The 24,659-nt window shown below is 32.6% G+C and overlaps 2 protein-coding genes across 10 annotated transcripts; one reads left to right on the top strand and one right to left on the bottom strand.

Annotated features, from left to right (window-relative positions):
- Nucleotides 1-2,520: 2,520 nt before the first annotated feature.
- On the bottom strand, nt 2,521-21,441 carry LOC109047920 (fibrous sheath CABYR-binding protein-like). Of its 9 annotated transcripts, none has more exons than XM_042713661.1 (16): nt 21,385-21,440; nt 20,682-20,781; nt 17,887-18,008; nt 17,540-17,597; nt 16,800-16,875; nt 15,872-16,200; nt 13,715-14,737; nt 11,980-12,126; nt 11,089-11,148; nt 10,081-10,116; nt 9,661-9,843; nt 7,432-7,470; nt 6,123-6,245; nt 5,954-6,037; nt 4,560-4,768; nt 2,521-3,681 (listed from the first exon to the last, which is right to left on the bottom strand). In XM_042713661.1, the coding sequence occupies exons 4-16, from the start codon at nt 17,576-17,578 to the stop codon at nt 3,597-3,599; spliced, it is 2,433 nt and encodes an 810-aa protein (XP_042569595.1). In that variant the 5' UTR covers nt 17,579-17,597; nt 17,887-18,008; nt 20,682-20,781; nt 21,385-21,440; the 3' UTR covers nt 2,521-3,596. The 9 variants fall into 9 exon arrangements, with proteins under 9 accessions (XP_042569595.1, XP_042569593.1, XP_042569599.1 ...); XM_042713659.1 differs by having other exon boundaries at nt 9,661-9,849; nt 21,385-21,437; XM_042713665.1 differs by having other exon boundaries at nt 4,509-4,768; nt 9,661-9,849; nt 21,385-21,435.
- LOC109047919 (prefoldin subunit 4-like) lies at nt 21,331-24,565 on the top strand. Its single transcript, XM_019065572.2, has 4 exons — nt 21,331-21,466; nt 22,167-22,274; nt 22,342-22,482; nt 24,200-24,565. Exons 1-4 carry the CDS (start codon nt 21,440-21,442, stop codon nt 24,329-24,331), a joined length of 408 nt encoding a protein of 135 aa, XP_018921117.1. The 5' UTR covers nt 21,331-21,439; the 3' UTR covers nt 24,332-24,565.
- Nucleotides 24,566-24,659: the final 94 nt, after the last annotated feature.

Genomic DNA, 24,659 nt, shown 5'->3' with positions numbered 1-24,659 from the left:
AAAAAAACATAATTGTTGATTTTTCTCTTGAAATTGTAATTGCTATTATTAATTACGATTATCACAATTTACTTTGAATGATATTTATGATATTATTTGAAGCAACTGCATGCCATATTTTTATATGAAAATGAACAAGCTGAAAACACTCTAACTGAAAAAAACTTTTGCTGCTTTTCTAAAGAATCAAGCCTCGAATGTCAACTATAAAGTAAAAACATGCATGGTACTCATGGTAAAAAAAAAACAAAACAAAAAAAACCTTCTTAATCATTCAGATTAACATTACAAGTGGACTTTAAACAATTGTAATTGTGGCTTCCACTACTGTAAAAAGTAAACTATTACAATTAGCTGTAAACGAAATCAAGCACATACACACACACACACACACACACACACACACACACACACACACACACACACACACACACACACACACACACACATATATATATATATATATATATATATATATATATACATACAGAGTGCCCTCCATAAGTATTGGAACAGTTTGCTGTGGAGTCAAGAAATATGATAAATAAATATGATTAAAAGATGAATATGAGACAAAACTACAGAATGTCACATTTTATTATTGGGTGATTCAACAAAGATGTTTTACCAGCTAAGAAGATCAGCACTTTTAGAGTTTCATCTCCCTATCTGATGTAAGCATAAGTATTGGAACAGTTGCCTCACAGGCCTTCTAAGTGTTCAGCTGTGTCCTGTTGCATTAATTCTTTAGATATTAAAAGCAGGGAATGTGTCTTATCAGTTATATCCATTGCTTCTGCATTCTAAGTCTTGCATTCGATGATGACACACACAAACCAGGATGAAGACGAGGAAGCCATCTCTGAAAGAAAAGCAAGCAATTTGCATGCTAAAAGAAAAGAGGAAGTCAATTAGAACTATAGGAAAAACAAAGGGCATGGAGAAATCAAGAGGTTGGAAACTACCGGTGACATCAGCAACCAACGACAACCTGATCGACTGAGAATAACAACAGTAGTTGATGACAGACAAATCATAAAAGCTGTGAAAATGAACCCTAAAATACATGTCTGTAACAACCTCCAGAAAGCTGGGGTGATGCTCTGTCAATCTACAGACCGCAGGAGAATTTGACACAGAATTACAGAAGCTACACAGCAAGATGCAAACCTCTGATCAGCACCAAAAATAGAAAGGCAAGGTTCTTCACAAATGTGAGCCAGTAGAGTTTTGTAAATGAGTTATTGGACTGATGAGACAAAGATTAACCATTATCTAAGTGATTGGAAAGCAAAAGTGTGGAGAAAAAAGGGAACTGCAAATGATCCTAAGCATACAAGCTCATCTGTGAAGCTTGGTGGAGGTGGTGTCATGGCATGAGCATGCATGGCTGTCTCTAGAACAGGACCTCTTCATTTTAATGATGACTTAATGTATGATGAAGGTGACGAAGGTGAAGGTGACGTGACATACAGCCAAGTATGGTGGCCCATACTCAGAATTCGTGCTCTGCTTTTAACACATCCAAAGTGCACACACATACACCGATAACACACACCCTGGGGAGCAGTTGGGGGTTTGGTGCCTTGCTCAAGGGCACCTCAGTCGTGGTATTGCCGGCCCGAGACTCGAACCCACAACCTTAGGGTTAGGAGTCAAACTCTCTAACCACTAGGCCGCGACTTCCCCAACCACGACTTCCCCAATCCGATTGAACATTAATTTCACCAGCTGAAGAGGAAACTAAAGACAGAAACAGATGGAATTGGCTGCATTAAAGGCTGGAGAAAAGCATTTCAAAGCATAAGACCAAGAGTCTGGTGATGTCTATGGGTTGCAGACTCACTGCTCTTATTGCATGCAAGGGATCTGCAACTAAATATTAGCTTTTAATCTTTTACATCTGCCTTAAATTCAACTGTTTGTATTGTGATGTCTATGGGTTGCAGACTCACTGCTCTAAAAAGTGCTGTCCTTTATATTTGGTAAAACATGTATGTGTCGAAAGACCTAATAATAAAATGTGACATTCGCATTCGGTTTGTCGCATATTCATCTTTTAATCATATTTGCAAATGTCTTGACTCTGTTTCAATACTTATGGAGGGCACTGTATAGGTATGTATGCTGTAAATGTATATATATATATATATACACACACACACACACATATATACATTTCTAAAATACATTTCTAATTGTAGAGTATTCAACATTTAGGCTAAATAAAGTTTTTCTTTAAATGTGATATGTGAATTATTAAACTAAAATATAATAGATGGCCAAATATAGCCTATTTTAATATGTTAATATAAAAAAAGGCTAAATAAATATATTGGTAGAAGATTTTTACATATATTTTATTATTATTATTTTATTATTATTATTATTATTTTTTTTTTTTGCGCCATATGGAAACCTTATTTAGTGGTTTCACACTTTTTTTTCAGAAAATGTAAAAAATTATTTATATATATTTCTTCATAGTTTTAAATACAAAATGAGTCATTTTACAGAGGAGAGAATGATTCTTTTATTTTTATAAATGGGTTAAATAGACAAATATGCAACAAAGGAGATACAGACAATCTAAGATTCATGGATATAGTCTGAATTCTGAATCAGGCCCTTCTACTTTTTACAAATGTAGAGAAAATTAGGAAGAAAATCATAAAACACATGCGACTGCAGCAGAGAGTTGAATGTACATTGTATATTGACAATTTAACTAACTTGTCATTTAACTAACTTAACTAAATAACATTTAACTAACTTAACTTCTTTTTAGTCTCCCCTGGTCAGAACTGGACGGCCAAGCAAATAAAAAGACAATAATTGTAATGCGGTTTAGTTAGTAAGTTATGATCAATAAACAATCTTCTAAGTGGAGATTAAAAACAAAAAGTTGTGTTTTTTTATTTTTTTTGAAAACTTAAATAACCAAGAAAGTTGGTATAATATATGGTGCTCAGTTTGATTGACATTGTGTTACATAATCTATTTTGATTTCTATGGATCTATTAAAGTGATTCAGATGTTTTGCACTTTAAGTGGAATTCCAATTGGCTTTGTAGGTGTCAGTGATTGAAATAAGCATCATTGTTTTCACAATCAGATAGTGTATGATTACATAATTTCTTTTCACATGTAAACATGCATGATGTTGGCTTTGTCCCGGTGAAAACGCAACGGTTTTAATGTGCAATGCATGTGAACTGCAATGCAATACAACTGTAGTGTTAGTATAGTTAACATATTTTACATTTTATCATGCACAGAAAAGGGAGTTTATCTTAAATGCAGGATTACATTTTCACTTTCACTTTTCCATCTCATGCCACTTCACACGCAACACTGACCCGGTTCTCTGCAGGAAAACAACACAAGTTCCTCCCTCCAGTCGAAAACACATGTAGCACTTGCTTAACAGTGTACAGTATATCATTACACTTGCTTCTGCCCTCACTAAATGCATGGGGATTTTTATATGATAGTTACTTCAAATTTGGGCCATGCAAGTCATCATAATACCTCCCAACTATGGTAAATATGTTCTTACGCGCATGGCTGCCAGTGGTTTTGGCACAGATGAGCAATCAAAACAAAGGTGGGGTTTTATTTGGCCTTCTCGGGTGCCACAGGCTCCGTTTGCACTCCGGCATCAGAATGGCGTTTTTGGCCCTGTGAGACACACCAACGCATAACGCAACATTAGAAATCCTAACTTAAAGTGTGTGTTTTTTACCACTCGTCCATAATGGTGCCTGAAGCAAAACCCTTCGCAACCCATCTGACAACTGGGCCTTTATCTGCCAAAGCAGATCTTGCTCCAGTGCAGCTTTGGAGACTTTCTGTGCTTTATTATCTGTGATAATCTAGTTGTTTTGTCTGAGAAAACTGACTGGGATGATCCCGCTTGAAATAACCATAATTGGGGACAATTATATTTATATTACATGACAAAAAGTATATTTTATTTATGAAGAAGTTATACATTGCAACAAAGACTAGAATTACATATTTAGATAATGATATTTCATGCAATATTATTAGATTTCATGCAATAAAAAAAAACAAATACATGCAATATATTTGTACCTAATTTAATTAAATATTTTCACTTTTTTTTAATCTGCATTTATTAAAATACAAATACACTGATGTGGAATTGATTTAATAATCTAGATAAATTGGTAATCGATGCCATCTAGTGTTCATACACTGTAAATGTTGATTTTTGTATTGTAATTAGTGCTGATTAATTGCATCCAAAATAAAAGTTTTTGTTTACATAATAAAACACTTGTTTTGGATGCAATTAATTGTTTGACAGCACTTATTGTAATTCATCACCTCAAAGATCACGGTTTTAAGATTAATAGCCAGCAATATCAAAATAATCAGGATGGTTAGACATCGGACAGGATTACAAAATGTTTTTCGACAGCATTTAACTGGAAAACTACATACAGCTGAAGAGTTAAACTACACAGATTGCAAATGCTCACAGGTTTGTGTGGAATCCCTAGCCCTGGAGAATCTATGGGTTTCTACTTAACCAGGTTTTTGAAGAACAGCTGGAGGGAGTTCCTCTTCTTAGCTTGCGGGGCATGTTTGGGGAGGCGTTATCTGTGCTTTCAGCTGATTTGTTGTCCGGGGCCACTTGCGGTGCGGGAGTGGCGGGTTTCACCTCCTCTTTGGCCTTCACGGCTGGAGCGGCTTCTGCCATGGGAGGAGCAGCTGGAGTCTCCTTCTTGGGCTCTGATGCCATGTTGACAGAAATGAATGGTGATTAATGAGATTAATATTTTATTTATATGCACATTGTATTTTATATTTATACACTTTCAGTATGGGGTCAGTATGTTTTTTTTTTTTTTTAAGAAATTAATGCTTTTATTCAGCAAGAATACTTTAAAATGATCAAAAGTGACAGTATTGCCATTTATAATGTTACAAAAAAAAAAATTTCAAAGAATCTTGAAAAAGGATAACAGTAGCACAACTGTTTGCAACTTAATAGTTAAATAATTCTAATAATTAAAGATTTAATTTGAGCACCACATCAGCATATTAGAATAATTTCAGTTGTTTTAAACTGTAATCATATTTCACAATATCACTGTAATGTTGATCAAGCAAATGCAGCTTTGGGGAGCATAAGAGACTTTAAAAAAGATTATAAAAATTTTGACCCCAAATTTTGACTTTTGAAGGGTAGTGTATATATTATACACTGTATCATCTTACATTATTTTTAATTAAAATGTACATATAAAAACAACATTATACACACACACACTTAATATATTAGTATATTAAGGAAGTCACTAAAAATTAAAAGTAGTAATCAAATAAAGTAAATAGTGAAAAAAATAATTAACCCAAATCTCAAATGAAATGTCACTAAATTAGAAAGAAAGAAAGAAAGAAAGAAAGAAAGAAAGAAAGAAAGAAGAAAGAAAGAAAGAAAGAAAGAAAGAAAAAGAAAGAAAGAAAAGGAAGGAAGTTTGAAATAAAGTTTGAAAGTAAGCTTGAAAGAAAGAAAAGGAAGTTTGAAATGAAAGAAAGAAAAAGAAGGAAATAAAGTCTGAAATAAAGTTTCAAAGTCTGAAAGTAAGAAAGAGAAAAAGAAAGAAAAAAGAAAGAAAGGGAAGTTTGAAAGTAAGTTTGACCGTTTGAAAGAAAGAGAGAAAGAAAAAGAAAGAAAAATTTATCATATGAAAGGATTTTAATGTAAATTATTTATTCAGAAAACGGTCTATATTGCATTACTGAAATATTAACAGGATTAATAACTGTACCACTGATACTGTATGTGTTTTGACTCTGCAAAAATCAATTGCACTTGTAGTGTGAGAGAACAGACACACACAAACGCGTGTCAGACGTGAGCTTGAGCAGAGCAGAGCAGCTGGTTAATGTATGAAGGGCCTGGTATAGCGGTGTTTACCGCTGCAGCAGACATGCGGGAGATGCTGGCGGCAGCGCTGGACGCCGCTGCCTGGATCCTGCTGCTCACCTGGCCGAGCAGTACCTCAAAGTCACACAGATCTGTTACTGCATGCAGAAACACATCTGATACACTCACACACCCGCACTCCAACTCATCTGGGCTTTACCTTGGGTTTGAACATGCTTCCAAAAGTGGATTTCTTCTCGAGTTTCTTCTCCTCTGGTTTTGGTGCTGGAGGTTCTTCAGGTTTGGCGGCGGCCTCAAGAGTGCTGGTCTTAGACGCGTCGGCCTGATGTGTCAGAGAAAGATCAGAGAAGACTGTTTCATATATACAATAAATGAAAAGAACAGTGAGAGGATTGAAGAAGATGGTCAGTCTATCTATTTATCTCTCTCTCTCTCTAGTTTGCAACCCTATTAACAAAATAAATTGTTAAAAAATATGGTTAAATTGCATGTAAACCCATATAGCAAAAAAAAAAAAAAAAAAAAAAAATTTATATATATATATACATATTGTGTATATAGTGCATATATAATTATATATATGTTATTTTTTACATTAATTAATTTATTTATTTAGTGGCCAAAATATATTTGAAATATATGCTAAATATATGTTACAAAGATAAATTTTAAAATAGAAAAATATATTTAGTTTCATTACATATTTCTATATTTCTACCATATATTTCTAAATGTATTTTAGAGCAAGAAAATACATTTCCAGTCTTACAGTAGCCTACATTTATGCTAAATACAAATGTGGATGGCCTTCTAGAGTTCTCCACATTCTAATTATACTTCATACTTCTACATTTTAATTATTTAATAATGTTTAATATTTTTATAAACTGCAAAATTGCATTTTTTGGAGCATTTTAAATTATGTTGGCTGCTGATTTTAATTCAGATGTTTTCATGTTTTTTAGTCAACAAATTAAATGACATGAATGAATTTTTTTGTTCAGATGTGTTATATGTTTGCATGTGTTATAGACAACAAATTAAATGACATGAATGAATTTTTAATTCAGATGTGTTTTTTTTTTGGTTTTGTTTTTGTTTATATATACACAGTTAAAAGTTGAATTTTTTTTGGTTTAAACTTATTTTGGTTTTAATTTTTTTTTTTGCTCATCTTTATGAATACAATCAAAACTTTCATTTGTGTAAAAATTGACACTCACAATGGTTTCTGTCAAAGTTTGGACACTATTACATAATTTTAAAAGTTGGATAAATTTTAACAAAAAATAAAAAATACAAATGACCATACAACGTTAGATTAAAGTTCATCCAATATATCTTCACTCTTTGTGGAGCGTGTTAGTAGTGCAACACTGTTTTATAACCTGTTCATAGAAAGTGCCAAGTACGGAAGTGTAAATAGTAGATGAATGATTTTATTTAGGAAGACAGTCCCACCACCATGAACCCCACAAAGAGACAATTGATCAGCTAAATGTATTTACCTGCACCTCAACCGGCTTTTTCTCTTCCACCACAACAGGCTGCAGGCAAGCAAATATTGGCATTAATTTTACAATAATCTACAATTCCTATGGCACTTTACACCGGCCGTTTATCTTAGCAGGGGCAAACACTGAGTCACTGGTTACACAAAGCCTTTACAAGAGCCCCCGGTCGCTGAATAAATCTGATGTAAGTTATGAATTGGTGGAATTGAGAGTCACATGGTTTAGTTGGCAGCTGTTGTGACATGAGGCAGTGGCTGCTGTCAACATGATGTCACCATAATGGACCTTCACTGATTCATTTATTATTTCCAATGAGTTTTCTGCTAATTGGATGAATTATACAATGTATAATGCCTTCGTGTGAAAACGCTGCAAACACATTTTCTATGTTTGGATATTATGTATTATAGCCAGAGCCTAAAATTAATACTCGCCAAACACCAAATGCGAGCAGAAATCAGCATCGTCCAGTATATGAAACTGTGTCACTTGCCAGTTAATTCTAACAATGCCTGAGAATGTGATATGGTTTAGTGCAATTATCAGATCAAAAAACTGTGTATAAATATTTAATCTGATTCTGCAGTAAATGCTGCTCCACATAAACTGTGAGTTTGAGTCACTTGCAACTTCATAAATGCAACACGCCTCAAACATCTTCCCAAACTCATAATGACAATGGTTTATAAATATGTTGTTAACGAAATAGAAGCATTTCCAAAGAAAAGTTTCTCTGCTTTTTTCCACCAAAATAAAAGCTCTATGGATTAATGTTGGAAAGCAAAAAAAAAACAAACAAAAAAAAAAAAAAAAAACAACAACAACCATAAATAGGAGTACTGTTCAGGGTTTAAAAGGTTAAGGTTTAAATGTGAAGATTATCATTTTATTTTATTGTGATAAAAACCTGTATCTGTACTGTAAATCCTGCTTTTTTGCAGTCATTTTACAGTTAATATGTTACCATAGACATTGCCCTGCCCCCCTCATACAATATAAATTTTATTTGTGTAGGTCTTAAAAAAGACCTTAAATTTGATTTATTTATTTTTTTATCCTGCAGATACCCTGTATTACAACATCAAAAGCAATCAACAATAATGATTTTCTCATAATACTGCAGCCCTATCCTGTGATAAATTCTTTCTTTTTTAAAATGTAAAATTTATATATTTTATGTCGGCTATTTAGATTATGCAATGTTATATGCAAGTGAAACGTGATACATTTTGAACCACAGAAGTGCTGGAAAAGCTTGAAAATGCACCTTTAAAATGCTTGAAAATTGCTTGAATTTGACTTTAGAAAAGGTAAGAACCCTGTGTTGTGATAATAATATTACAATTTTTACATTCAAAATATCATGAACTACTTTACAATTCAATGGTATTATAATGATATTTCTTAACTGATTTGTTAAATTTTATAATCTGATTAATAATAATAATAATAATAATAATAATAATAATAATAATGATGATGATAATAATAATAATAATAATAATAATAATAATAACACTTTACAATTCAATAGTATAGTGATATTTCTTTATGGAGTTGTTTATTTTTTATTATTTAATAATAATAATAATAATAATATAATAATAATAATAATAATAATAATAATAATAATAATAATAAACAATTACAATAATAACAATTTATTATTATTATTATTATATACATGGAAAAATATTATAATAAAATACTTTACAATTCAATAGTATTATAGTGATATTTATTCATAGATGTCGTTTATAGTTTATTTTTCCTAATTTTTTTTTAAATAAATAATACACAGTTTTATGACTGGTAAAAAAATATTTATGACATCAATTTTGGCATTGGCTTGTATGGCAAAATGTTAGTTTTAGGCTCTGATTCAAGCTCTCTCACACAAAGGGCAAAATAACAGTAGCTCTTTGTATCAATTTGTATGTCTTGAGTTAACAGTAATGGGTCAGTTCTGTTAATATCAGAATAGCCTATGCTTATTATCATTTACCACTCCTGACGTCTTAACTCTGGCTCCACTGCTTGTTACCTGAACTTTTGACACCATCTTGCCTAGCAACACCTCAAATTGACATTACTCTGTGATGGTGTGCCACGTGCTTCATATAGATTTAACATGTATAATAAGAGTCCAAGGCTCACCCCAGAACCAAACATAATGGTTTTATTATTGTGCTTTATTGCTGCTGCTGTCAGGTTTGGGCTTACCTTTGAACGGAAGAGTTTGCTTAATGCACTGTCTTTAGTTTTGCTCTTGGCAGATCCCTCTGTTTTTGTTGCAGCTGCTGCCGTTGCTTTTGTTGCAGACGTGTCCTCTTTCTTTACCGCCGGCTCTGCTTTGCTTTCCATCTTAGGTGGCGCTGGGGGAGGAGGAGGTGCCTTGGGTGCTTCCTGTACTTAGAAAAGAGTGTAGTTTGTTTTATTTCAAGCACAAAACAGCAGGTGGGGATACATTTATTTATTCTTCTATAATGCTTCATTGTCAACAAAGCACTTCTCAAGACCAAATTATTATTATTTTTTTAGGGGGGGGGGGGGGGGTTCACTAAAATATGATTAGAAAAATGATGCAAAAGGTGGAAATATTATAAAAGCAATAAAATATGTAATGTAAATGAAATGGCTCACATTTGTTGATGGTGCTGGTGGGGTCTCTTTCTGTGACTAAAGAACAAATATTAAGACAATAAATACAAAGAGTTTTTTTTTTTTTTTTTTTTTTTGTGCAAATAAATCTAAGTCTGAATTATTTATTTATTTATTTAAACATAAATTGTATTTCTTTATGTTTATTTATAAATATACAAAAATAAAGCATGCTTAGATTAATACATCAATCAATCAATCAATACATTTTATTTATTATTTTTCTAATTATTTTTTCATAAATGTAATGAATTAACTATCCTTAGACAGAAAAATAATTAAATAGATAAATAAATGCATTTTAAATTTAATTCATTTATATATAAATAGAAAAATAAAGTAAGCTTAGATATATAAACAATTTAATAAATTAATACATTTTGTATTTTTATATTTATTTATTCATAAATGTATAAACCATACTTAAATAATTCATGCTTAAACAGTTAAATAAGTAAATAAATACATATTTATATTTATTTATTCGTAAATTTGTAATAAAAGCATGCTTAAATACATAAGTTTTGTATTTATTTTATATTTACTTGTTCATAAATTTATAAATAAAGCCTGCTGAAATAAATAAATGTTATATTACATTTATTTTATATTTATTTATAAATGTATCAATAAAGCTTTCTTGAATTAAAGAACGAAGAAATGAACGTATGAACGAACGAACGAACAAATGAATGAATGAATGAATGAATGAATGAATGAATGAATGAATAAAGCTGAAGCCCAATGAAAGAAGTTCTAAAAAACAGAAATTAGGGTGTCACTTTAAAAATGTTCACCCCTATAATAATCATTAAAAGCAATCCTATGCAAAAATAAAAAGCTTAAGCAGAAAGTATGAAATAGGTACTTTAGATTGCTCTTACTAAAATGTTATATTATAATATTATATTATAATATATAATATATAAAATATAATATAATTCTCATGAATATGGATGAGTAATGCTGTGAAAGTCAAGGTTTTATTACCTGTTCTTTTGAAGCATCAGGAGTGGCTTTGGCTTCTTTGCTTGTTTTGGTCGGAGTGACTTCGCATGCAGAAAAGAGAATGGAGACACGTTAACATTAGAGTGACTGTGAAACACCATCAGAGTGGTGTGTTTAAGCATATACTGCTCCTTCAGGTACTCCATTTCTCCAAACCAGGCCTACTCTTCTGCTCGTAGATGAAGCCTGAGATATCATAAATGTATCTTTTATGATGATAAAGCCCGTCTGTCAAATCCAGACGCAGTTTAGCCGGGCTTGCTTTGCCACAGGCACACAAAGAACTCGCTGGCAGCGGCCGATCCAAACATGCTTCTGGTATTGAGTCAGCCATTGTCCTCTGGAGATGGCGTAGGCCTTCCCGTGCTTTATCACAACTCCAAACGCACAGGCCTCCCTTGTGAGCTCACATTATGCAGCAAACAAAAGCCTGCCACAGTCTGACATGTCCAAAGGATTGATTTAGCAGAGTGCCAAGCAGAGTTTAACAGATTAAAAACGCAGAGTAACAAATACCTCAATGATGGAGTAAAAATGCATCACTGTAGTCTGGTACAACAAGTCTAGATTGTTCAGTTATAGACAAATACACACTTGTTACTCTTATAAATGATATATATGGTTTGTTTAGTTTTGTACAAATAGTCTATTTTTTTTATTTTTAATGATATATATGCTTATGCATATATGCAAACGCTGCATGCTTATGTTACTCAATAATATTGAAACTGATCATTGTAGCTTAGCTTAAAACACCAAAGAGTTCATGCATTTAAGTGCAATTAAAACAAAAATGTAGTTTGAAAGAGAAGTCGAGCAGCATTCAAATCACCTAAAGCATTAAAACAAATAAAGCAATTAAAATGCACTTACAAATGTTTTGAAAAAGTTCATAACTGTCTTGTCTACTGCTTCGGCCTCCTCTGACGGGTTATTTTCTTCCGCAGCTTCCACAGGACTGGGTTCGAGAGCTTCAGTCTTCGGCTCTGGCTCTGTGCTTGTCTTTATGTCCACTGGATCCTATAGACAAATCCAGAGAATAAGCCCTTGGGAATGTGTTACAACCCTTACAGCTGATGTGCAATAGATGCATTGAAACAGAGGCACAATTCCATCCATGCCTCTGCCTACTCCAGCCAGCGTCAACAATCATCCTTTTATTAACGCCCGTTTCCCCCCCTCACTCATTGATATTCAGCAATGTGCTGGACTTAAAGTCTGCATGTGTTTTATCTGACAGTAAAATGTGTCATATTTAGAATATACAGTATGTGTTTTGCTTGTTATATTTTAGTGGAAATCAGTTTAATTTGAACATACGAAAGATGTAACTCGACAACATCTGGTTGGTGATGACTGGTGTACAGTAGAGTTACAGTAGCTCTTCATTAGTTGTTAGATTTCATGCAAATGTAAAATACACAAGAAAAAGACAAAACAAACACACCCTCGAAGACAGTTAAGCTACTAGATAAATGTTTGGATACATAAATAAATTAATAAATTAATAAATAAATTAATTAATTAATTAATTAATTAATTAAAAAAAAAACAAAAGAAACACACCCTCAAAGACAGTTAAACTACTAGATGAATGTTTGGATGGATGGATGGATGGATGAATAAATAAATAAATAAATAAATAAATAATGACAAAGCAAACACTTTAAATGTCTGAGACAGTTAAACTACCAGTCAAATGTTTGGAATAATATTAGAATAACACACACACACACACACACCTCGTCAGCACACACACACACACACACACACACACACACACATATATATATATATATACATATATATATATATATATATATATATATATATATTATTTAATAACTATGTTTATATATATAGCCTATATATGATATATATAAATTTAGTAAACCATGTTTTTGAATGAACGCCCTTTTTATATAATTATTTAATAACCATGTTTTTGAAATAAGCCTCTTATGATCAAAATACAGTAAAAACATGAATTTTGTGAAATATTATTACAATTTAAGATTATTATTATTAGTAAGAATATAAAGATGAAATAAATGCCATTTCTTGAAATATAATCTTGAAATATTGTATTTTTGTTCTCATACATATATTAGGCAGCTTTCAACATTTATAATAAGATCCATTATTAATAATTGAGCACTATTAATAATTGACAATAATATTCAAACACAATATATTCAAAAAAATATATTCAAACACAAAGTCATTTTAAATTGTATTAAAGTTTAAAAACATGACTGCTTTTACTGTATTTTTGGTTAAAAATAAGAGACTTCTTTCAAAAACATAAAATAAATCTAATAAATTATTTCAAAATTTGACTGGAGGTGTACATTATATAGAGACCAAACAATAAGCCAACATGCTAAGAATCATTTACGGGAAAATATTTAAATTATAGGAAGTTTGACCGTCACTTTCAGGAACAAAGTAATTTATGTTAATTGTGTGTTAATCGACAAGCATCAAGTTAACTGATAAGCATCTTGAGGAAAGGAGCTAGTAAGTTTCCATGCTGAGTGAATCACATGCGGTGAGTTTGTCCATGCAGCGGCTTTCTTGTCGAAAAATTATCGGTATTGTAACTGACCTTATTCAGACATGTGAACTCATCCGGACAAAGCTCAACTGTGATGTGAATAGTGCTTTCATCAGCACATACATTGACACTGAGCGGCTTACATGAAGCATCTTCTAAAACCTTAGTGCACGCGGACCTCAGTCGGGAAAGCAATTGAGAAGAATCTGCTGAATAACATTTACTTCTACTAAATGCAGGTTCTTCTAAAAGTCCAGAGATGTTCAACGGTCGAGCTGGTTCTTCAATAATCACCCAACTTTCCTCATCTACAGTCGCTGATCCATTAACAGCTAAGATAAATTTAGAAGTGGCAGGAGCAATTTCTTCTTCGGCAATCAGCGCTGCTTCCACAGATAATGGTAATGATTCCTCTGTAACGACCAAAGTCTCCTGGCACTTGTTCCTTTGATGTTCTTCTGACTCTTCTGCATCAAGACTTTCTTGCTCCTGACTGATGTGCAAGATTTCATCAACAATATCTGCAATTTCTTCAGCAACCAGCAATGGCTCTTCAGCTCCAATGACTGCTTCTTCAGCATCGACGGTATCAACTGCTAATTTTACAACTGAAGACACACTATCAGCGTCATCACTAATCTGTTTGGTACCATTTGGCTCGTTCTCACATGCTTGTTCCTTTTCTTCTGATATTATGCTTTCAACAAGTTGTATGAGTTCTTTGTCTTCTTTCAAGGCCTTTACGGCATCTTCAGTCTTAGGTTCTTCATCTTCTGCAGCCTTGGCATCAACCAATGGTTCCTCTTCAGACTTCAGATGTCCTATATGTAACTCACTGGCTTTTCTTTTAAATGGCTCTTCAGCTATTGGTTTTTCTGCAACAGCTACTGGTTCTTGTGTAGCAGGCCAAGCTAGGAGGATCTCATTTGTGTTTGAAGACTCCAGTGGGACGTGCTTTGTCAATAAACCTGAACTTATGGGTTGCACGGGAATGGAGTCAACCAATTGCAATTTGATCTTCTCCGCGACTTCCTCAAGAATCTCCTTTTGGTCTGTGTTAATGAAGACTTTATCCTTGGAATGAGAAATTGGTCAGAGTCAAAGTGCATTTACTTGGATTTGTTGTTACCTGGTAGATGCTCGGCAGAAAACTTTCAGGTATCCATCAACTAAACGTACTAAAGCATTCTGGGTTCATGATGTTTATGTATTTTAAGCTTTTTTACATTCTACATTTTCCAAAGTCAAATAATGTTTCTGTCCAAACTAACAGCAAAAATGCTGTGCAATGTGACAAATCATAGCTAATTAGCCATATTTGATGTTTAAAATCCAGCATGTTTCACTGTGGACAAGGCCAGAGAAATGGAGTGGTCGGGAAAATAGTTCAACAAAAAATGAAAATTTGCTGAAAAATGTACTCACCCTCATCCAAGATGTAGATGAGTTTGTTTGTTCATCAGACATTTAGCATTGCATCACTTGTTCACCAATGGATCCTCTGCAGTGAATGGGTGCCGTCAGAATGAGAGTCCAAACAGCTGATAAAAACATCACAATAATCCACAAGTAATCCACACCACTCCAGTCCATCAGTTAATGTCTTGTGAAGCCAAAAGCTGCATGTTTGTAAGCAACAAATCCATCAAGATGTTTTTAACATCAAATCATTGCTTCTGGCTAAAATACAAGTCCTCTATTCTTAATCTTGAGTGAAAAATTCTATCCCATGTTTTCCTCTTAAATCAAAATCCACCCAGATATTTAGACTTTTTGGACTGTTTTGTCTTGCAAATGGTGCTTGATCTGTGCATATTTCTCTCCTGATTCAGATGAGAAAACATTTTCACTGGAGAAAGCAAATATTATCGTATTTAAGCTGGACGCAATGATTTAAAAACGTTTAAATAATGTTTTAAGTTAAAATATCTTAATGATGGATTTGTTTCTTACAAACACACAGCTTTTCACTTCTCAAGATATTAATTGATGGACTGGAGTGGTGTGGATTACTTGTGATGTGATGTTTTTATCAGCTGTTTGGACTCTCATTCTGACGGCACCCATTCACTGCAGAGGATCCATTGATGAGCAAGTGATGGAATGCTACATTTCTCCAAATATGTTCTTCTGATGAAGAAATAAATGTCTCTACATCTTGGATGGCCTGAGGAAGTGTAAGTTTTCATTTTTGCAACTTCTACTTACAGGCTGCATGTCGATTTTTAGATCCACCGCTTTGACCGGTGCGTCAACTGAATCGTTGTTTTCTGCTGCAGGTTTCACGGGTTCGCTCTTCTTTTTGAACATTTTACCAAGGAAGCTGGACATCTCATCTCCACTGGGCTTTGCAGCTTTTTTGGGTGGTTCAGCATCTGTTGATTTCGTTGTTTTTTGCTCAGGGGTCGTTTCCACATGTACGGGTCCATTCGCTTTGCTGCTGTCTACCTCCTCTTTTTCTGGTGGTTTTGGTTCATTTGTGACAGGGGCTGGCGGGGCTTCACTCTTTTGATCCACTGCTGCTTCTTTGCTAGTTTCTGGAACAAAGGTTTTTTTTTTTTTTTTTTTTTGAAATGATGAATGCAATGTACAGGGACAAATAATATCTATTGCCCTAAGTTATCAATATGATAATAGTTTTGACTATTATTATATTTTTGACCAGTCATATTTTTTTAAAAAACTGACATTTTAAAGGACAGTTGAGGTTACAGCTAAAATAACACAAGAGTACAATTATATTCAACAAGAATGCGTTTGCATACTTTCATAAAGTGTGTTTCTGGCCTTATTTACAACTTTCATTCTCTCTTAATATGTGCATGAAAAAATGCATGCATCAGCATTCTATGGGATATATATCGCTAACATTAAGCAATCAAGGAGCAAGCAAAATGTACTTGTGAGTGCATTTTGTTTCTAACTACAAACTAACAATGCACACTAAATGCAAATTAAACATAGCTTTATCCACCATGCATCTGACTACAACACCCAATGTTTATACAGAGCTTTGAGTCATGTTCTGGACTGTGGGTTGACTTGCCGAGTTAATCCAAACAATCTACATGCATGTCAGTCTAGCTAACTGTAGATCCTTACTTTAAAATAAATGTGCAGTATTTAATATACATACCAGGTTCAGTTCCATCTGGAGCTGCTACTGCATGTCCATTCAGCTCTCCATTTTGGACTTTTTTCTCAGCATTTGCCTGGTGAATTATACTTATGTTTCAAAATCTGTTGTTATTTTACATTAAAAAAATTGTTACAGTTTTAGTGTTATTTTAGTTATAAAGGTAAACTTAATGAAATTGATAAATGTTGCTTTAACTAGCTGAAATAAAATAAAGATTTTTATTTTTTTAAGAAACAAAATGTTTTTATTTTTTATGGTTTTAGTTTAGTTTATATCAAAAGAGAAACAAAAAAATATTTTTTTAATCACATAATGAAATGTTATAATAATTTTAAAAAATGTATAATGCATAATGTATAATCATTTATAATCTGCCTTTTCTGAATCAAGATTATACACAAATATCTTCCAAAACAAACACATAGCTGTCATAAAATTACATTGATAACATTTGCTATAATCTACGACTATTTTGAACAAAATCGTTTTTAAAACTAAATTAAATTAAATTAAATTTAAAATTAAGAATTAAATTTAATTTTTATTAAATTAAAAATTGTAGTTTTTAAAATTACACAGAATATTTGTACTTTTAACAATATAATCATGATATTGCTAAAATGCTGGAAAATAAATTATAGATTTTTCTTGTATATTTAACTTAAAAATATAGATGTTGCAAAATAAAGCTAGGTTAATAAATAATAATAATAATAATAATAATAATAATAATTCACCTTCTGCCGTTTTTTCTGAGTTGACTGCTCGTTTCCCATGGTCGCTTCAAGTCAGCAACTAAATATCCACATTGACATTGATAGTTATTAAACATAAACATGATGAAAATATGCACACACACAAAACAAAGTCTGTTAAAAGAGCTACATTTAATCATATCACTAAAAGTCCTAATAAGAAACAATACAGATCGTTGCAGGGTGAAGATCAATCCCATGCAGGGATGATAATTAAATTCTAAATAATATTTCTGATTACTATAAAAACTTACAGACAATTGCATATATTGATTTAATAAAAATACTGAAATTAATAAAACAAATTAATAAGAAATATTTGTATTTACCTTTCCACTGTATTTTGCCCCAAACTGACAATTAGAGTCTGTGTATAGTCTCCAAAGCTCGATGAAAGCAATCTCCAGCAGTCTGCTGTCTGTCAGCCCGCGTGTGTACACATATACCTGTCCTAAAAGAGGGTGGGGTTCAAAACTTATTACCTTAAGGTACTTGTGAGATAAACTGTGGATGAGACAAGGCCTGTGAACCTATTAGCACTGATGAACTCATGATCCTGTCCTATTGTTTCTCACTGATGAGCTTTTCCACCTAAATACCGTAGACATGATTATCATACACATCAAAGATAAGGCATCAGACAGTATCATCCATTGCTTCACTCAAAGCACTGAAGCAGAGAAAGTGTCAGGCTGATCTGAGAACAGCTCTCGTTTTGTAGGTGTGGTTGAGCCCAAACAGGATGTGTGTAGAGGATATATAGCACAAGTTTATTTGCGCAGTATGACTCTCATCTCATCAAGCTTACCAACCTAAGCCTTTATTTATTTAATGATTTAATTGCAGAATACATGGAAAGGTACATGAAAAACACTTAATTGATGTGAAAAAAATGAGGAATGGTATGCTTTTGAACTGTCTATGCATCAAAGAATCCTGAAAGAATCTGGTTTCCACAAAAATATGAAGCAGTACAACGGTTTTCAACATTGATAATAATCAGAAATGTTTCTTGAGCAGCAAATCAGCATATTAGAATGATTTCTGAAGGATCATGTGACATTAAAGACTAGAGTAATGATGCTGAAATGTAGCTTTGCATCACAGGAATAAATTACATTTTAAAATGTATTAAAATAAAGAACAGTTATTTTATATTGTAATAATATTTCACAATTTTACTGTATTTTTAATCTGCTAAATGCAGCCTTAGTGAGCAAATAAATAAACAAATTACTTTTAAAAGGTACTGCAACTTGCCTTAAAAAAATGAATATCAATGTAAGAAAGATGATCATATTTTCCAGAGATGTTTCAAAGAGCATCTTGTGCATCAACTGAAGTAAGGAAAAAAAAATTGTTCATTTTAAAGTTTAAATTAGATTTAAAATCCTAGATTTTCGAAGTGAGATAATATTAAGTTTTTTATTTATATTCTGAAGCAGATTTTATTATTTTTTCTTACTTTCTATTTTCATTTTAGTTAAAGCCTTTAGTTTGTGTTTTTGTCATTTTTAGTTTTTTGAAAAGTAATAATATATAATAAAAAAAAATGCTGATTTATATTTTATTTGAATTCAGTCATCATTTCTTTCTTTCTGTCTTTCTTTCTTTCAACTGTTTCATTTTTATTAACTATAAAACCCTGTTCTAGACTTCACTGCAGATTCGTTTCATCTGTACAGCCTGTTAAACTGATCAGTTTAAGCTCATCATCAAACATTTTTGTAGATTTGTTTGGGTATCCTGATGAACCCTTGTTTTGATCATCGGCTCCAGATTGTAAAATAAATCCTACAGCAAAGTACAACTTAAATTCAAAGCATTTGTACAATAGACTGCTGTGGTATTGGCTTACGTTCAATAATACAGAAACTATATTTTGAATTCTTTGAGTCAAATATTGACATATGAGACACTTTGCAATTCATTTGATTAATTCATCAGTATATTATATCAATAATAATTTGATTAAAAAAAATTACAATTAATCAACAGATCTAATTTTGACTTTGACAATGATTCTTCTGTCATTATAAGACTATCTGCAAAATAATGGAACATTAATATAGAACAAATACTTTAATACAAACCTTGTATTAACACAATACTATCATTGAAAGAAAGAAAGAAAGAAAAAAAACAGACAGCAAACGTAGGTAGGCTAACATAAAGTGACAGTTCTCTTGCATTATTCTTGTGATGTAATCACAGCATAATTGATGTTAAATGCATGTCATTGTGATCTGGCCCACCCTTTTCTTGCCTGTTTTATCATAAATTATCAATCTACTTGACCTTTATGATATTTTCTAGACATAATATAATTCTTTTTACTTTTTTACTTGAATAAATGCATGATTAATGGATGATTAGATTGTCTCCCACAGGCCCAGTTCGGTTGTTTCAGTCATTGTCCATTCCCACTAAATGCAACTATTCAATTCACACATGTTTGTTTGAGCTGAGGAATCCTCTCGCTTCGCCAAAACATACTGTAAACGCTTTAATATCTCATTAAATGAATGTCAAACAGAACACTCTGATGCGTAAAGTGCGCTGTGTTCTCCTGTTCAACAGAAAGCATGACCACGAACAAAGGAGCAGATTTTGTCATGTAAGCGCCGTTCATGGATACAGAGTCACATTGTAAATGCACACACACTGGGGGCGAACAGCAAATTCCTTCGTGGTCACTGTGAACTTGATCTGCCACCATGAGGAATTCTTGCAACATGCTAACAGTGAAAAACCTTGAAGGCATTGCGCTAAATCATCCAAATGAAGCATATTTTCATTAAGACATAAGACTGCACAGAATGCAAACAAGTTGCAATTGTAGTTTTCACATTTATCAAATAAATATTTGCCATTGATGCTCAAATAAACTTAAAAATAGCTATTAAAAATAATCATATATGAATGGTAATGTTGGGAAAGGGGGGGGGGGGTGCATATCATCCCAATATTTGTCTTTGGGTGTAACGCTGTTTACAAAGAGGATGTTTAAGAAACTAGCACTAGCAACCACAGTGAGTTTGTTCAGTCAGGTTGTGTCCTCTGTCATTATGTTAACTAAATATTCAACAGCTTGTGTCCTGTGGAACGGCTCTGTTTTACTCACCGGAACAACACTGGACACTCGATCACATGTCTATTCTGAAGCTGAAAGTGATGGTTCACCCAAAAATGAAGATTTGGTCTTCATTTTCTGTCATGCATTTCTTAAAAAGATAAAAGAAGATATTTTGAGATGTCTTGAAGGTTGGTGTGTCTACTTAGCAATACAAAGACTGTATTGCAACAGAAAATGCATCAGATAAAAACACATAATAAATCACAAATTGCATAAATATGCACGCCAAGTCATGCATTTCAAAATGACTAAAAAATAAAATAAAAAAAATGCATGAACCAAACCGGCCAAGCTGAATTCAAGTGCATGGGTTTTCCTTCATATGGCCACTGTTGGCTCTGTGGGGTTTTAGAAGGTAAACAAGCAGGCCTACAATAACATTTAATTGTCATTTTTCATATTTTCAAGATGTTTATGTTTTATTTCTGGTTCTTTGACAAGGCTATATCTACAAGTATATATATATTGGTTAATCGTCATTAAATGTGTATGTCTATGTGGAAATAACTCTAGGCTACTATTGTCCAGAAGATGTCAGTAAGTGTTGTGAAAATCCTGACCACAGCGAGCACTGCGGATAATTAGAAGCACTCTTGCTCAGGTCTGTTATTGAAGTCTAACACGTGTCTTTCTTCCTCTGACAAAAGCAGCACATTTCCGAAATGGTAACAACAGATTCATGAATACCCACGTGCTTCATTCCGCCGCCGTTCACGCGCGTGCACGAGGTCCGTTTCCTGTTCAAGATGGCAGCCACCATGAAGAAAGGAGTGGTATGTGTTTACACAAATGTCTTTCTGTCCAGATTCACGTCGTGTTTTTGCGCATGTTTAGTAACTTGTAAGTGGTGCTGAAAGATGTGAGAAGAAGGAGGGATGAATGACTCCGGAGGGTATTTGTTTTCACTGCTTCTGAGAGCAGCTAAACAGCTAACGTCACGTGATTCGTGATTTTCTGCCATTGACATTAAATTATTATTTACATTTACGTTTATCGTCCTACAGCAGGCCTTTTGCCTTCAGAACATCTGCTTATGTCACTGTGTGGTCATTTCCTAAGAATACAGCTATATGTTTTATGATACACACACACACATATATATATATATATATATATATATATATATATATATATATATATATATTATATATATATATAATTGATATAATTGAATAAATATATAAATAATTATTTGCTGAGGTTTTTTATATCATAACATTTTAACATAATTTACTTTTACTCTAAAGTAATATTTAAGCACTGCTTGTGTCTACAGACGCAGAATATGAGCAAAATTATTGCAGAGCATTATTTGAGTTTTATATAGTTTGCCTTATACAAATATAAACTTATTTGTTAACTTGTGTATTTTAAAATAATATGTGAATAATATAAAAATATCGAGCAAAAGGAGTTGCTAATATTGGAATAAATGCATTGTTTTAATTACAAATCTTGCTCAAATCATAACAGGCAGCTGAAGATGTCAATGTAACATTTGAGGACCAGCAAAAGATCAACAAGTTCGCCAGGAATACCAATCGGATGTCTGAACTCAAAGACGAAATCGAGGCCAAAAAGGTAGATAATTGGTTTGATTTGTCTACGTTTTTGTTCAGGCAGATGCTGATCAAACCCTTTGTTGTAGAAATCCTTACAGAATCTGGAGGATGCCAGTGATGACCTCATGATGTGTGAGGATGATGCAATGCTGATCCCGTATCAGATCGGAGACGTGTTCATCAGTCACTCGCAAGAAGAGACGCAGGAGATGCTGGAGGCAGCGAAGGTGACGTGAGCCATACAAACCAAACCAAACCAAACCAAACCAAACCCTGTGTGTTTATGTGTGATGTGCCTGAATCTGGAAAACCTTGTAACCTAATGGTTAAGGATCTGGGCTGGAAAGCTTGTAGGTTCACATCTCACAAGAGTCGTGTTATCATTGTGTCTTTCTTCATGACTTAACCTCAGGTTACTGCAGGAGAATATATATTAATTATATATATATATATACAGTACAGGTCAAAAGTTTGGAAACATTACTATTTTTAATGTTTTTGAAAGAAGTCTCTTCTGCTCATCAAGCCTGCATTTATTTGATCAAAAATACAGAAAAAACAGTAATATTGTGATATATTATTACAACATAAAATAATAGTTTTCTATTTGAATATACTTTAAAAAAAATAATTTATTCCTGTGATGCAAAGCTGAATTTTCAGCATCATTACTCCAGCCTTCAGTGTCACATGTAACATCCAGTCTATCACATGATCATTTAGAAATCATTCTAAATATTCTGATTTATTATGAGTGTTGGAAACAGTTCTGCTGTCTAATATATTTGATGAATAAAAGGTTAAAAAGAACTGCATTTATTCAAAAAAAAAAAAAAAATTCTAATAATATATATTCTAATAATATATTTTCTTTACTATCACTTTTTATCAATCAATTTAACACATCCTTGCTGAATAAAAGTATTGATTGTTTTTAATTGATTTGTTTTTTTGTTTTTGTTTTTTTATGATTAGTTTTAACTCGCTTTGACGGCTTGATTATTTTTTTAAATTATTTATTTTTTAAAACATAGCTTCTTTTTTTTTTTTTTTACTTTTTATTCATCAAAGTATCCTAAAAAAGTATCACATGGTTCTGAAAAAATATTAAGCAGCAGAACTGTTTCCAACTTTGATAATGAATCATCATATTAGAATGATTTCTAAAGGATCATGTAATAATGATCCTAAAATTCAGCTTTGCATCACAGAAATAAATGATAATTTAAAGTATAATAAATTTAAAAACAATTATTTTAAATTGTAATAATATATCACAAATATTACTTTTTTTTTTTCTGTATTTTTGATCAAATAAATGCAGGCTTGATGAGCAGAAGAAACTTCTTTCAAAAACATTAAAAATAGTAATGTTTCCAAACTTTTGACCTGTACTGTACCTGCACTAGCATTTCACTCGCATTTGCAACTAAAAATATACGTGTGCAGACTGTAAAATGTATTTAGGAGCAAATGCAGATAAAATAAATCCCTGCAGATATTTAAAAATATCTTAAAGTATATGACAAATATCTTAATAATCATTTTAAGAGATTGTTGATAAATTATGACATTGTTTACTTTATGGTGTTTATTGCAGATGGTTGTAATATCTAACACATATTATTCAATGTATAGATTTTACTAGTATCAGCACAAACTGAGTTGCTGCACATCATGTACAAAGCAACCTAACATAAAACCGCACAGCATCTTAATGTTAATGTTTTCTCAGAACTGTTAGATGTTAAAAGATGTTTTCTTTGTTGGACTTTTTTGTATCTCATTTTTTCAATCCCTAAAAAAAGTTACCGGCCAACTGGAGTCTAACATCCTTTGCTGTGCAAAACCAGTTTGTACTTGTGTTTCTTGCTTGCCGAGTGTTTGTTTTGAACCGTTGTTGTACCGCTCAACATTTCCATACTTGTATTCTGCTATCCACAGGAAGCTCTGCAGGATGAGATCAAAGCTCTGGAGGGTCGTGTGTCGTCCATTCAGGAGGTCCTTGGAGATTTGAAGGTTCAGTTATATGCCAAGTTTGGAAACAACATCAATCTAGAGGCAGATGAGAGCTGAGACCTCAAGCATGACCTCATAGACTATCAGTCTCCAACAGGAAATGGCATTTCTACTCTGACAGCAAGTTGACGCCCTGTTTACACTAGTGATGTCTGTTGCATTTCACATGTTGTTATGTTTAGTGAATTATTTGAGCTGTTGCATACAGGTGGTTTTGGGGACGGCTGGATGAAGCATCCAGCAAGAGAGAACGAGAGGCGCTGATGTAAAAAATAAAAAAGCTAAATATTTCCTTTGTTTCAGTTTTCTTATTCAGTTTTTTTTGTTTTTGTGTGTGTGTGTGAAAGTTTTTTAATTATTTTTGTTTAGTTTTATTATTTGTTTT

This window comes from Cyprinus carpio, chromosome A23 (assembly GCF_018340385.1).
Source record: "Cyprinus carpio isolate SPL01 chromosome A23, ASM1834038v1, whole genome shotgun sequence".
Classification (NCBI taxonomy): Eukaryota; Metazoa; Chordata; class Actinopteri; order Cypriniformes; family Cyprinidae; genus Cyprinus; species Cyprinus carpio.
Note: the sequence above shows the minus strand (reverse complement) of the source record. Positions and strands in the feature narration are given on the sequence as shown.